The 14,601-nt window shown below is 36.8% G+C and overlaps 2 protein-coding genes across 2 annotated transcripts in view; one reads left to right on the top strand and one right to left on the bottom strand.

Annotated features, from left to right (window-relative positions):
* The window catches only part of LOC126484757 (monocarboxylate transporter 9), a 694,178-nt gene extending 683,587 nt beyond the window's left edge, over positions 1 to 10,591 (top strand). The window contains exon 9 of the mRNA XM_050108351.1: positions 5,137 to 10,591. Within this exon, the coding sequence (XP_049964308.1) occupies positions 5,137 to 5,279 (143 nt within the window). The 3' untranslated portion in view covers positions 5,280 to 10,591. The remainder of the gene's footprint in view (positions 1 to 5,136) is intronic.
* Positions 5,782 to 14,601, bottom strand: part of LOC126483885 (visual pigment-like receptor peropsin) — a 165,396-nt gene continuing 156,576 nt past the window's right edge. Inside the window, exon 8 of the mRNA XM_050107142.1 lies at positions 5,782 to 6,077. Within this exon, the coding sequence (XP_049963099.1) occupies positions 5,997 to 6,077 (81 nt within the window). The 3' untranslated portion in view covers positions 5,782 to 5,996. The remainder of the gene's footprint in view (positions 6,078 to 14,601) is intronic.

Raw genomic sequence — 14,601 nt, 5'->3', positions numbered from 1 at the left:
CATGCACCGAAGGCCGCAGTTCGGCTTCTGGTAAGGGACTCGGGTGGTGCTGCCATTGTCCATCTGCAGGCAACTTCTTTGTGCATGTGCAACTTTCAAATGTAGGTACTATAACTGACTGTACCAGTGCAATGACATCATGCAGCTGACTCTGATTTAGGCCCTCAGGGGAAATATCTTGGTAAAGACAATCATCTAGTGGTTATCGGGAGTGCCAGAAATGGTTTGGACTATAGCTCCATTTACGCAATTGAGGATAACATCAGGCATGAAGTACCCTTCAAACAAATGTGAAGGTTACTCTTTGAGTGATATCATGAGCCCTGGATGAAGTGTTCCATTGAACACAGAAATGCAGAGCTTCATGACTGGGGAGACATGGGTGTGATCAATGCACCACCTTTCACACAGTCACACCACATATGGCATGGTCTCCATTTGAATGTTTCTGGTAAGAGATTATTTGTATGAGTAATTTACAGTGGCATTAAATATGACCAGACCTATATCTGTCAAATCCTGGAGATTTACGATATTTTCACTAGACCTTTTCTGTGAAAAATATTTCTCATAGGTAGAGCTGCTGAATAGCTGTAGACACAACAGCAATAATAAATGAAGAAACAAAAAATGGCAACTTGGATTGTAAAAAGTTTAATGACCAATACATTGGGACTTTTCCATTAAAACTTAAGAGGTTTGTTGAATAAAAAAGAGCTGCTCGTGTCAATACAAGGCACTGGGATCTCTGAAGGTGTTTCTACAGATGTGATACGCATAATAGAACATCATCTGGAAGTTTCAGAAATTGAACAGATGCACCTAGAAGGATACAAGTTAGTATACAAGTTAGTATCACATTACTGTAGGTGTAATATGAGGACACACAGTAGATGAGAAGTTTAATTCATTCCTAAAAATATTTTTTCAGTCTTATGAATCCAGTTTTCCTTTACAAAGAGGACAGGGAGTTTACAGTTAAAGCCAAGGAAAAGGATGGATAATGTCTGGGATCAAAGTATCATGAGCTAGGAAGAGAGAGCTTAATTTGATACAAAGGATTGTCTCTAATCAAGAATAAAAATGTGCTGTAAGCAGTACTGCAAAATTTTTCACCTCATCATAAAAAAGGCAAAAATCATGTACTGTGCCCAAAAGTTCAGAATTCCAAGAACAGGGCAAGGACAGCTCAGAGCAATCTTGGGCATGAAATGAATAAACTTGGCAAGCCAAGCCAAGCTAATCATGTTGGGTGGTATGCTTAGCAACTACTTTGTAGTCCAGTTGTCTGCTGGCTACAGTTTGGTGGGGGCCATTCATATAGACACATAACTTGTTGTTTGGTACTATCAAATAGGGAGACAAGTGATCTATTGTGTTAAAATGTATGGATCAGAAACGCTAGGTCGAGATTGCACAAATGGCTGATACACACTGAACAAAATAATAATTTCATGTTGATCTGAAGATGGCTTAACAATGAGCTGAAACTAGTTATCAATAAAGAAATTTTTACAATCTTGAACCAGGATTTTTAATCCATACATTTTAGATGACTTATTAGTTACCATGTCCACATAGAATATGGTACAGTAATTGCAGCTAAACTGGTAGATTGATTGGCTGCTTTCACAGGTGGCCCTGCTTTTGACTGAGTAGTATAAGGGAAAGTCAAACGGAAACTGAGCACCCAACACCACTCAAAAGTAAACACCACACTTACTAAGGCATTTCTTCCACTTAGGGATGAAGCAATCAATTCCTGTTTCATAGAATGAAGTTGCCCATTGATGGATTCACAACTGCACTCACTCTTGCACTTCTTCATCCAACTGAAACTAGCTTCCATTCATAATTTTTTCAGGTTGCCAAAGATGTGAAAATCACTCAGTGAAAGATCTGGGCCATACACAGGATGTTGCAATGTTTGCCAAAGAAATGATTGAAGTGTAGCTTCATCCAATTGGCAGTGTGGGGGCAGACATTATGATGCAACAGGACAATTCCATTCAAAAGCATTCTAACAGTCTGAGGGCAAATGGCAAAGCCAACAGTGGAAACCTCCCCATCTCTCCCACCAAAGAAATCCAAAGCTGTTCACAGAAGTTCTGGTAACATCTTGATGACCTCCCTCTTTGACTGGAGGGCCTCTCTTCTCATAGAGTTCCTCAAGTATGGAACCACAATAAATGCTCAGCACTATGAAGACACTTTGCAGAAACTGTGCTGTACCATAGAATAAAAACACCCAGGAATGCTATCAGATAGAATCATCTTGTTGAATGGTGATGCCCACCTCTACACTGCCACTCAGACAAAAGCTACACTTTAGCGATGCTACATCCTTCGTACAATCCTGATCTTTCACCATGTCATTTTCACATCCTTGTTGACCTGAAGAAGGGCATCCATGAATGTTGGTTTCCATTGGATGAGGAAGTGCAAGAGTAGGCACAGTTGTGGACCTGTCAGCAGCTGGCCACATTTTACAAAATGGGAATTGATTATCTTATCTCCCAGTAGGATAAATGTTTTAATTTTGTGTGATCATTACTTTTGAGTGGAACCATTCTGTGATCCTATTGTGGCAAGAGTTCAGTTTTCATTTGACTGCCCCTGATAGATGTCTGTAGGAAGACTGGAGTGGATGGCAGTGGAGGGACGGATGGGATATATCTTGCATTTAGGTTTATTGTGAGGATACAGGTTATGAGGCATGGGTTTGGCAGAAGGGCTGGAGAAAGGACAGACAAACATATTTTGTAGGTTGTGTGAGGAGTGGGATACCACTGTGGGAGAGGTAAGGAGAATATTGGGGACGATATTTCTCATTTCAGGGCATGATGAGAGGGAGTCAAAACCTTGTGGAGAATGTGATTCAATTGCTCCAGTCCTGATTGGTACTGACTCACAAGAGGTGTGGTGTTTTGTGACTGTACAGTGGGTATGTGGGGGATGGTAGGTGACTGGTGAGACAAAGTATCTGAGATCTGTTTTTGGACATGGTGGGGAGGGTAATTTCATTCCATGAAGGCCTCAGTGGGATCTGTGAACATTTGGAGAGAGATTGTTTGTCACTATGGATGTGATGACCACAAGTCACTAAGCTGTGTGGAAGGATTTTCTTGATGTGAAATGCGTGCCAGCTGCCAAAATGGAGATATTTTTGGGGTTGGTAAGTTTGATATTGATGGAGATACTCAGTTAGTCACCCTTTAGATGGAGTTTGACTTTGAGGAAGGTGACTTGTTGGACCGAGGTGACCAAGTGAAGCAAATGGGAGAAAGTGCATAGAGGTTCTGGAGGAATATGGACAGAGTGTCTTCACCTTTTGACAGTTGGTCACATTAATGTGAGTGGTCAGTGTAGCTGATCATGGTGACCAGCAAGGAGGTTGGAAGTTTGAGCCAGGAGTTGAGAAAGATTGTGTTCAATAGCTGCAAGGCAACAGGAATTGTCATGTTAATGTAGAGGGTGGTGACCAATGACAAGCAGGGTGCCAGGTGGTAACAGAAAAGGAACTGCGGAGAGTCAGTAGAGGAAGTAGTTGGTGTCTTTTATATATGAGGGAATAGGCTGGAGGTGTTGGCCCACAGGGGCAGAAATAAAGGTATCAGAAGTACAGATCAATGGGCACGCAGTGGATGATGAGGCTCCGTTTGTGAAATCCCTGAATAACCAGCTGAATAATAAACTGAAATGGGTCCATGCATGTTCTTTTAATGTAACACAAAATCTCAGCTCTGCCTGCTTTGCACTCAGAAATCTCTCTCATTGTGTTGAGCTGCAGACAAGATTGCTAGCATACATAGCTTATTTTCACTCACTTCCATCCTGTGTCTTCTGGAGCATGGCAGCTGAGGTGAAAAAAATGTTTATTCTACTGAAGCATGAAAGAAGAGCATCATGTAAAGTTCATAAGTAAGCATTTTCCAGAAGCCTTTCAAGGACCTAGGGATTCTTACACTTACATGCCAACAACATACTCACCTCACAAAATGCAAGAAATAGTAATAATCTTCATATGAACTATGCATCCCTCTTTAGGATTCAGGATGAGTTTTATATTTTATGCAAAAGTCTATAGAAGCTTACAAGTGGACTCCTGGCTGGAAATTGAAAATCATCAAATTGTAAACACAAAGTAAAAGAAAATGTCATTAGCCACTCCTGCAATAAATTTGAATACTCGGACCCAGGAATGTTAATTCTACATAACTACAATATTTTTATTAGACAGATTTTTGCCATTATGTAGTTGTCTGTGTAAAGTTAAAATGCTTTGTTTGAAGTGTTAGATAATAACAGCAGATGAGTAGTATAGAACAAGGAGCATGGTATTTTTTGAAGTAGCTGTTTTTCTCCTAACATAAATGTGTAAAGTAATGTAAAAAAAAGTCCTGTGACTAGAGCCTCCCGTCAGGTAGACTGTTTCCCGGGTGCAAGTCTTTGGATTTGATGCCACTTCAGCAGCTTGCGCGTCGTTAGAGATGAAATGATAATGATTAGGACAACACAACACCCAGTCCCTGAGTGGAGAAAATCTCTGACCCAACTGGGAATCGAACCTCGGCCCTTAGGATTGACATTCTGTTTCACTGGCCATTCAGCTACCAGGGGCATACCTAAAGTAATGTAGAAGTGATTACAGTCACTGCAAGTATAAGCTTGCATGGATTAGCAGTAGTCATAATCTGTTGTTAGTATACTATACAGAAGTGGCTGGCAGTGGTTGCTGTATAACTTGGCTCAACAACATCCCAGGAGGCTCTCTGTCTAGATGGGATTAGCAGAACATGATGTGTGCATGAATGAATGATGAATGACTGAATGAACAAAACATGATCCAGTGGGAGACCTAAGATCCATAGATTGAACTTATTAGTAATACTTGTATATAGATTCCTTCCCTAAATATAGTACGGAATGGGACTTCGAAGAATAATTCAATAATGAAAAACAGTTATCCCGAGCAGTAAAGCATGTGCCAAAATAGCATCCACCATACAGAGTCAACATTGGTTGTGGTTGTTTTTAACCAGCATTGGTTTGTGAAATTTTTGCTGTGTGACGTGAGAGCAATACTTGTTAATTATTGCACCCTGTTAATAGCAACTGAGAGAAACTTTGTTGCAGGTTGGCTGTATGATGAACTGGGTTCATACGATCCTGGTTTTTATGTTTCTGGTGTTACGATAGCACTAAGTGGCCTCATGTTGTTTGTTATACCAAGTTTGCAGAGGAGACAAAATTTACGTTCTCAAGAGGCAGAATGCTGACAAAGAAGTAATTGTGTCTACATGTGAGGAAGCACAACTCTTAATATTGTGTGTGTTACAAGAAAAGCATTTATGCAGCTGTATGGAAAGTAAAGCAAAGTGATAAGTAAGGAAACCAGATCACTAGCTCTGTGCTAAGTGAAAAGTGACTTAGAGATAAGTATTGTATGATTCAATATTATCAAGTGATTGTTATGTTTGTATGTTTATTTAATGTGTCAGGTGGGCTGCTGGGTAAAGTGCAATATTTTATGTTAAGTTCTTTGAAAATACCAAGGAATTTAACTTGGACCGATCTTTTTGTAAAGACTTGCACATTACTAATTTCCTAATGTTTATATAATGCTGTAAAAATGCCTGCAAATGTCATTATATGATTAAGTGGACATATCAGGTCCTAAAATTGGCATATTACTCATAAAAATTTCTGAGAGTAACTTGGACTGTGATATCATATTTTTATTTACATAATTGTAATGACAAAACAAAGATGTTTTGTTTCTATTATTCCCATAACAGAAATTCACTGTAATGTATGTTAGGTTATTTGCCATTTTTACAACAATTCATTTTCTAAATTATAGTGGGCATAAAGAAAGTGGGTGACTTTTATAAATTTATATGTTGCAATAAATAATGGTTATTTCAGACAGTGGCTTCAGCAAATATGAAACATTGAAGGTAATCTCCTCCTTGCTGTAATTTGATTCACAATTATCATGTTGGTCTGCCTGTCAGGGTGTTCCTCAGTTTCTTGTGGGTACCTAGACACACCAGTAATGGCAGGATAGTGCTAGCCTGCCAAAGAAAAAAGAAAACATATTTAAAGAGTCAACAGTAATTTATAAGACATAAACACTGAATTAAATAAATAGATTTAAGTCCTTGTGTCTATTGCAACATTTACATCTACAGTCCTCAGGATTGCCAAAGATAGAAAACATAAAAAACAACAGTCAGAAAATCTATAATAACAATACTCAGAGCAGCATTCACTCCTCTTTGGCAACAAATATTGTTAAAGACAAATTCTTGTTGAAATATTTTTAAAATTTAATATCTGAAAAATATGCAAATTATCAGGTTTCCATTTTTCATATTTAGGTATTCAGCATGAGAATGCTAATTGTTTATGCTAGGATACTGTAAACATATATATTTAAAATTTTATTTGAGAAACCCGAGGTACTCCAGAGCATTTTAATGGCATTTATTTGTGTCCTACAAGCGAAGTTGAAGGACCTGGGAAAATAGGTACAGCAAAATATGACAGAGAAATACTGTCGAACCACAAAGGCTTGTGAAATGAGCAGTTATAAAAAAAGCTCAATTATTTTTGCAATTTCAGAAGAGTCTGAGCACAGTAATGATAGTGTAGATTTGGGAAAGACATCGTTTGACACTGCTTTCCTTGTTTTAGAATAGTTTCCCAAGTGATATTCCCACCTTTGAAGGAAAAGGTGTACTAATAGTACTGTTCATATTTTCTGATGAACTGTAGAACAAATAGTTTTCATTTTCAACATCAGAGATAGAGGTAACTGAAACCTCAGACAAAACATTCCACCCTCCTAAGCCAAAATTTTTAGAAGATGGTAATACCCTAATTTTTGTAACTATAGAAAATAAGTGTAATTCACTGAAAGGTAACAAATTAACATTTTTTATTTTTTGTCTTTTTATGTTTTTTATGTTGATAAAAATAATATTTCATCTCCTCATATTATTAAATATATCTAACTTAATAAGGGCAAGGGAAAGGGGAAATATGATAAAATACTTTGGCTCAATCTACAAAAAGAATGTTTTTCACTGAACTCAACTCTGTCTTTTAAAGTGATCTTATCCTTCTCAGAAGCTAAGATAAGCTGTACATGATATGCATGCATGCATGCTCTTCTGTGGAAGTTTACATTATGCAATAAAACGATAAATAACTCATCTCTTATACAATCAACTAACGCTTTCCATTAGTTTCCTTGTCTGAATTGTAATCCATTGGATATATAAGTTACATAACATAATAGTCTGATCATGTGCAATTGTCTTCTTTTAACATCCCAATGCAGTTTGTACCTTTGTCAGCATGCCTCATGCTGCTTTCTAATAAATCCTTCATCTCTATTCCATTCATACCATTGTATACTATAGTGCAGTTGTGAAAGTAGCACTTTCTTCCTACAAGTGGATATTTACTTAACTGTGCCTTGGGATGAAAAGGGACGATTAAACAGTACTTTAAAAAAGTGGACCACCATTGGTCATGTCTGATAACAATCACTGATATCATCTTGTCATATCAGCTATTTGGATGAATGCATGAGTATTGTACCTCTCACCATTCCTGTGAATCCCTATTTGGAATTTTTTATCTTTTGTTTCACAGTACTTATTATGGTCATTTATCTTATACTCTTCCAGGCTATTTCAGTTTTTATTCTTGTTTAAGCATCAACCTATTGCTTATTATACACTTCTATTTTGTACTTTCATTTCTCCTTTTCTTTATCCTTATTCTTATTCCTTGCATGTGGACATTTTTTTTTCACTTTGTCATTTGTTTTCGCCATCTGTCCTAAGCAGCAGGAAGTTCATGTGCCTCTAGCCTTTTCAGTCTTCCTTTTTCCTGTTATCACTTTACATTTCTGTTATTTCATGTTAAAGCACTGCATATAAAAAACTTTGGCATTATTCAGAAGTAAACTGAAAATATCACATTTGTGAATGAGTGGAGCACATTAGGTTTTGACTACATGTGTCCTCTGCACCTACATTGGGTGCTTCATTATCACTCCAACCTCAGTCAGTCCCTGCGAAAAGAAGGATCAGTTTTGTGTATTCAAGATTTACTTTAACAGTTATCTCATAATGTTAAGCCATTAATATGCAGTAAAAAACAATTTAATTTGTAATTTGCATTCCTAAATCTACTTTATGCAGGATCAAAATTTCCTAATAAATTTGACAATGTGGTAGACACAATTTTGGTACAAAATCGAATGCCAGAGACTTGACTCTCTAGGTACCTGTATTCCTCCATCCAAGCTTCTGAATCCTTGTGTGTGAGCTCATCACAACTGACAGTCTCTCAGCTATTACTTAATATCTTTGTTTTTCCTGTCTGAAGCTGTCGTTTGGCACATTATAACAAATTTTTCAAGGCAACAGATGAGTATGACTGCATGATCTTCCACCTACAATCTCAACTCACAGTTTCGTCTTTAAAATGAATGTGATTTGTTTTATCAACAGCTATGTTCAGTTCTGCTCTCTCTGTGATTGTTTGATTGTTAACAGAGACAGCATAGCCTTTTTTATTTACTGTGATGCAGTATCTTCAATGAACAAAAAATGTATAAGACTTTTGTTACAACATCAGTAATGCACAGACAAGATTGGCCTTTCAAAACATCAGCTTTCCCCCGACATGTGGTTTAAGCTTTCTTTTCCTGCATACATTTTATCAAATAGCAATGCATGTCTAAAATTAAGTGCTTAAACTCTACTCAAACACTTGAGTCCCAATGAAAATGAAAAGAAAAATGTGTTTGCTGTATGCGGAGACACTTTGTCACTGCACATTATAATGAGAAAAGGCACTGACCAAGACAGCCAGACTTCCTTGAAAATGTGTTGTGCTACAATCAGACATGTACATGTATATTTTTATGCATGTATTAACAGTTTGTGCCACAATATGAAAGAATTAAATGTCTGAATAAACAATTTGAAACATTGTGTGTCTTCCTAACTGCTATTTTTCATATAGATGGTTTCTGTACAGCCCACTTCTCTGAAAACTTTGTGTAATACAAACAGTTAATAAGCAACATTTAGTATAAGCGGCCTCTATTGACATTGTAGTAAACATGCATATATTTTTAATATAACATATTACTAATCATTGTATATATTTTGAGATTATGATATACACTAAAAAGAACCAAACTTGTGAAAATTTTCACAACACACTTCATCATTACATTTTAGTCAAAGCATACAATACTATTCCAGTTATGCTTCCCAAATATCACCATTCTTTTCCTGGCTGATATTACTGACCCTATTCCTGAACCATTGTCATCATTTCATTTACATCACTGCTGCCAAAAAGAAGGTGTCTTTATCTCTTCCACTTTCAAAACTAAAGGAATAGATAGTGTAAACATTCTCACAATGAGAATAACCTCAGGAGAATAAGTTCAGTAATTTATCTACTTATACAGAGAAAAAATAGACCATTTTGTGAAAATTTGAACAAAATAAGAGTTATGTAAATACATTTAAATCCCAGTAGTACATTTTCAGCAATGTACACCTTGATAGGCACCTTTCGTCAACTTTTATTCTAGACAAAGGTGTAACAATATCTTACCTTCTTGCAAGCAGACGACCAAGAAAAATATAAACCTTAAGGTGCATTATTTCTTACATTATTGTTATTGTTGTGGTATGTAAATAGTAATTTTTAAGAATATATTTTGTTGTATATATGACTTTCAACATGAGAAGCTGAATTCTCTGTCTTCTGTATGTTGTGTTGTTTTATGAGACTAATGTTGTTTATGGAAAATGAAATTTATTCTCATATATATTTGTCAGAAAAGCAGTTGTTAATTTGTATATACGTTATGTTTCTTTATTTTAAGAGTGTTTCTATATGGAGTTTGCTATATACTGTGAAGTTTTGTGTGTAGTATTATATTAAAATCAGATATTTTTGTATTTGTTGCATTTATGTGATCACTTACAAATATACTGTGACTTATTTACAAATTCGCTGTATACATTGTAAATCCTGAAGTATTTATGAACAGGCATCTACATTAACTGGCACAAAAGCATCTCTGTATTATTGTCAGGTGTGAATTATCATTACAGAACTATTTTGGCTATTATTTTAAAGTAATCAAATGAAGATGTATTTTTTATCATAATTATGTTTCTTTTAACAATCAGTTGTCACCGGCATTAAGGCATTATAAAAATACTTATAGTCAAGGAAAATCTGTCCAAAGTTGAACCTTACCTTTTTGAATTTGCTACAGAATGTCATAAGCATTTGTGATGAAAGCAGTTACTGTACTATGTTTGCAGTGATAAACAGATCAGCCTATGTGTAGGAAAATATTTGTTTTGTTGATTTATTATGGAAAGGATGACATACTCAAACAGGGTAGCTGTATGAAGCCAGTCACAAGGATGTGGAACAGTGTAAACTGAAGAAATAAATAAAACTATTTATAAATGGTGACTTTACTCCATAATGTCTGCTGGCTGTGCTCAAATAAATACAACATATCAAAAAAACATATTTTGTTTTTTATTTCTGAGGAAAATTATGTTTATTTGTATAGTGAGACCAGGCAAGCCGTGTTTGTCTGGTGATGATGGCACTGTGTTGCATTGTTAACTTATTTTTGAAAATATTACACTGCTTTATTTGTGTGTGTGTGTGTGTGTGTGTGTGTGTGTGTGTGTGTGTGTGTGTGTGCGCGCGCGCACTAGGATGCAATGTGAGTCAAAATATAAATTGAAAAGAAAATGTGACCAATCATCATTATTTCAAACATCTCAATGACTGTCAGACAGTTACGTTAAATTAATGTAATATGTTGAAGAGAATAATAAAAATAGAACTAGAATTATAACAACTAAGAATTGTGAAGTGAGTATAGTACAAGGATCACAATCTGCTGTTTAACAATTACAAAACTAAAGCTAAAATTCTGGTGTATACTAATGTTCATATTATGCAGGTTTTTAATTTTTGCGGTATAAAGATTGTTGATAACATTCCCTGACATAGTTAGAGGAACTCTTAATTAGTTAGCTAGTTGCATGTTCCATAAATCATTTGGATGAGTCTTTTCTCAAATTGATATGAAATGCATCAGTATATATATATATATATATATATATATATATATATATATATATATATATACACACACACACAAAAAGATGATGTGACTTACCAAACGAAAGCGCTGGCAGGTCGATAGACACACAAACATACACACAAAATTCAAGCTTTCGCAACAAACTGTTGCCTCATCAGGAAAGAGGGAAGGAGAGGGAAAGACGAAAGGATGTGGGTTTTAAGGGAGAGGGTAAGGAGTCATTCCAATCCCGGGAGTGGAAAGACTTACCTTAGAGGGAAAAAAGGACGGGTATACACTCGCGCGCACACACACAAATCCATCCACACATATACAGACACAAGCAGACATTGGTCTTTAAATATGTCTGCTTGTGTCTGTATATGTGTGGATGGATATGTGTGTGTGTGTGCGAGTGTATACCCGTCCTTTTTTCCCCCGAAGGTAAGTCTTTTCGCTCCCGGGACTGGAATGACTCCTTACCCTCTCCTTTAAAACCCACATCCTTTCGTCTTTCCCTCTCCTTCTCTCTTTCCTGATGAAGCAACCGTTGGTTGCGAAAGCTAGAATTTTGTGTGTATGTTTGTGTGTCTATCGACCTGCCAGCGCTTTCGTTTGGTAAGTCACATCATCTTTTTGTGTGTGTGTATATATATATATATATATATATATATATATATATATATACTGATGCATTTCATATCAATTTGAGAAAAGACTCATCCAAATGATTTATGGAACATGCAACTAGCTAACTAATTAAGAGTTCCTCTAACTATGTCAGGGAATGTTATCAACAATCTTTATACCGCAAAAATTAAAAACCTGCATAATATGAACATTAGTATACACCAGAATTTTAGCTTTAGTTTTGTAATTGTTAAACAGCAGATTGTGATCCTTGTACTATACTCACTTCACAATTCTTAGTTGTTATAATTCTAGTTCTATTTTTATTATTCTCTTCAACATATTACATTAATTTAACGTAACTGTCTGACAGTCATTGAGATATAATATATATAATGTAAAATTCTATGTACCGACTTGACAGAAAATCCTAGGAAGTTCTGGTCTTACGTTAAATCAGTAAGTGGATTGAAACAGCATATCCAGACACTCTGGGATGATAATGGCATTGAAACAGAGGATGACACGTGTAAAGCTGAAATACTAAACAACTTTTTCCAAAGCTGTTTCACAGAGGAAGACCGCACTGCAGTTCCTTCTCTAAATCCTCCCCGAACGAAAAAATGGCTGACATCGAAATAAGTGTCCAAGGAATAGAAAAGCAACTGAAATCACTCAACAGAGGATAGTCTACTGGACCTGACGGGATACCAGTTCGATTCTACACAGAGTACGCGAAATAACTTGCCCCCCTTCTGACAGCTGTGTACTGCAAGTCTCTAGAGGAACGGAAGGTTCCAAAGTATTGGAAAAGAGCAGAGGTAGCTCCAGTTTTCAAGAAGGGTTGTCGAGCAGATGCGCAAAACTATAGGCCTATATCTCTGACATTGATCTGTTGCAGAAATTTAGAACATGTTTTTTGCTCATGTATCACATGATTCCTGGAAACCCAGAATCTACTCTGTAGGAATCAAGATGGATTCCAGAAACAGCGATCGTGTGAGACCCAACTCACATTATTTGTTCATGAGACCCAGAAAATATTAGGTACAGGCTCCCAGACTTCCAGAAGGCGTCCGATATAGTTCTGCACTGTCACCTTATAAACAAAGAAAGAGCCTACGAAATATCAGACCAGCTGTGTGGCTGGATTGAAGAGTTTTTAGCAAACAGAACACAGCATGTTGTTCTCAATGGAGAGACGTCTACAGACGTTAAAATAACCTCTGTTGTGCCACAGGAGGGTGTGATGGGACCATTGCTTTTCACAATATATATAAATGACCTAGTAGATAGTGTCGGAAGTTCCATGCGGCTTTTTGTGGATGATGCTGTAGTATACAGAGAAGTTGCAGCATTAGAAAATTGCAGCAAAATGCAGGAAGGTCTGCAGCGGATAGGCACTTGCTGCAGGGAATGGCAACTGACCCACAACATAGACAAATGTAATGTATTGTGAATACATAGAAAGAAGGAGCCTTTATTGTATGATTATATGATAGCGGAACAAACACTGGTAGCAGTTACTTCTGTAAAATATCTGGGAGTATGCGAGTGGAACGATTTGAAGTGGAACGATCATATAAAATTAATTGTTGGTAAGGCGGGTACCAGGTTGAGATTCATTGGGAGAGTCCTTAGAAAATGTAGTCCATCAACAAAGGAGGTGGCTTACAAAACACTTGTTCGACCTATACTTGAGTACTACTCATCAGTGTGGGATCCGTACCAGGTCAGGTTGACGGAGGAGATAGAGAAGATCCAAAGAAGAGTGGCGCGTTTCGTCATGGGGTTATTTGGTAAGCGTGATAGCATTACAGAGATGTTTAGCAAACCCAAGTGGCAGATTCTGCAAGAGAGGTGCTCTGCATCGCGGTGTAGCTTGCTGTCCAGGTTTCGAGAGGGTGCATTTCTGGATGAGGTATCAAATATATTGCTTCTCCCTACTTATACCTCCCGAGGATATCACGAATGTAAAATTAGAGAGATTCGAGGGTGCACGGAGGCTTTCCGGCAGTCGTTCTTCCCGCGAACCATACGCGACTGGAACAGGAAAGGGAGGTAATGACAGTGGCATGTAAAGTGTCCTCTGCCACACATCGTTGGGTGGCTTGTGGAGTATAAATGTAGATGTAGGTGTAGGTGTAGATGTAGATGTTAACACTGACACACTATCTCCTAGTCCTACCCCTGCAGCTACACTTAAAAACTAGTTAGTATAAAGTAGTAGATAAGTAGAGTAACTTGGTAGTGCAAGAGAAACAAAGAGAGCCTTTGTTTCCTTCAAAATAGCTTCTCTTATCCTACTATATATAGTAAAAATAATTCCCCTAATTGTCAATATGAGTAAAGCAAGCAGTGTTCGCTTCTGAGTTTATACCATGGCTTGTTCCATGTCCCCAAAGGATTTCCTTTATGGTGAGGTTTGTAGAACACAATGAGTGAGTGAATGAATGGAGTAAAAAACTATCAGTGTGAGCATTCTGTAGTCACTCGAACAAGGGCATAATGTTTTACAGGATAAACATAGGAGTTAACTGTATCAGTACTTGCATACCCTAAGTTAATTTAATTGAACATTTTGAGCCTGGAACTAATTACAAAAGGAAATAATGCTTAATATCAGGAAAGGACTTTAAAAACCCAATGGTACTGCTTTTGATAGGTTTGACAGGGGGGGGATTAAATCTACACTAATTGTGAAAATAGTGATAATCATGAATTACATGATATGTTTCTTTGCTTGGCCATCTTCCACATTATACATTATTTTTGGCTTTTCTTTCATAGCTAACAGCAGTTCAAAAGTA

Source organism: Schistocerca serialis, chromosome 6 (assembly GCF_023864345.2).
Source record: "Schistocerca serialis cubense isolate TAMUIC-IGC-003099 chromosome 6, iqSchSeri2.2, whole genome shotgun sequence".
In the NCBI taxonomy this organism is placed as follows: domain Eukaryota; kingdom Metazoa; phylum Arthropoda; class Insecta; order Orthoptera; family Acrididae; genus Schistocerca; species Schistocerca serialis.
Note: the sequence above shows the minus strand (reverse complement) of the source record. Positions and strands in the feature narration are given on the sequence as shown.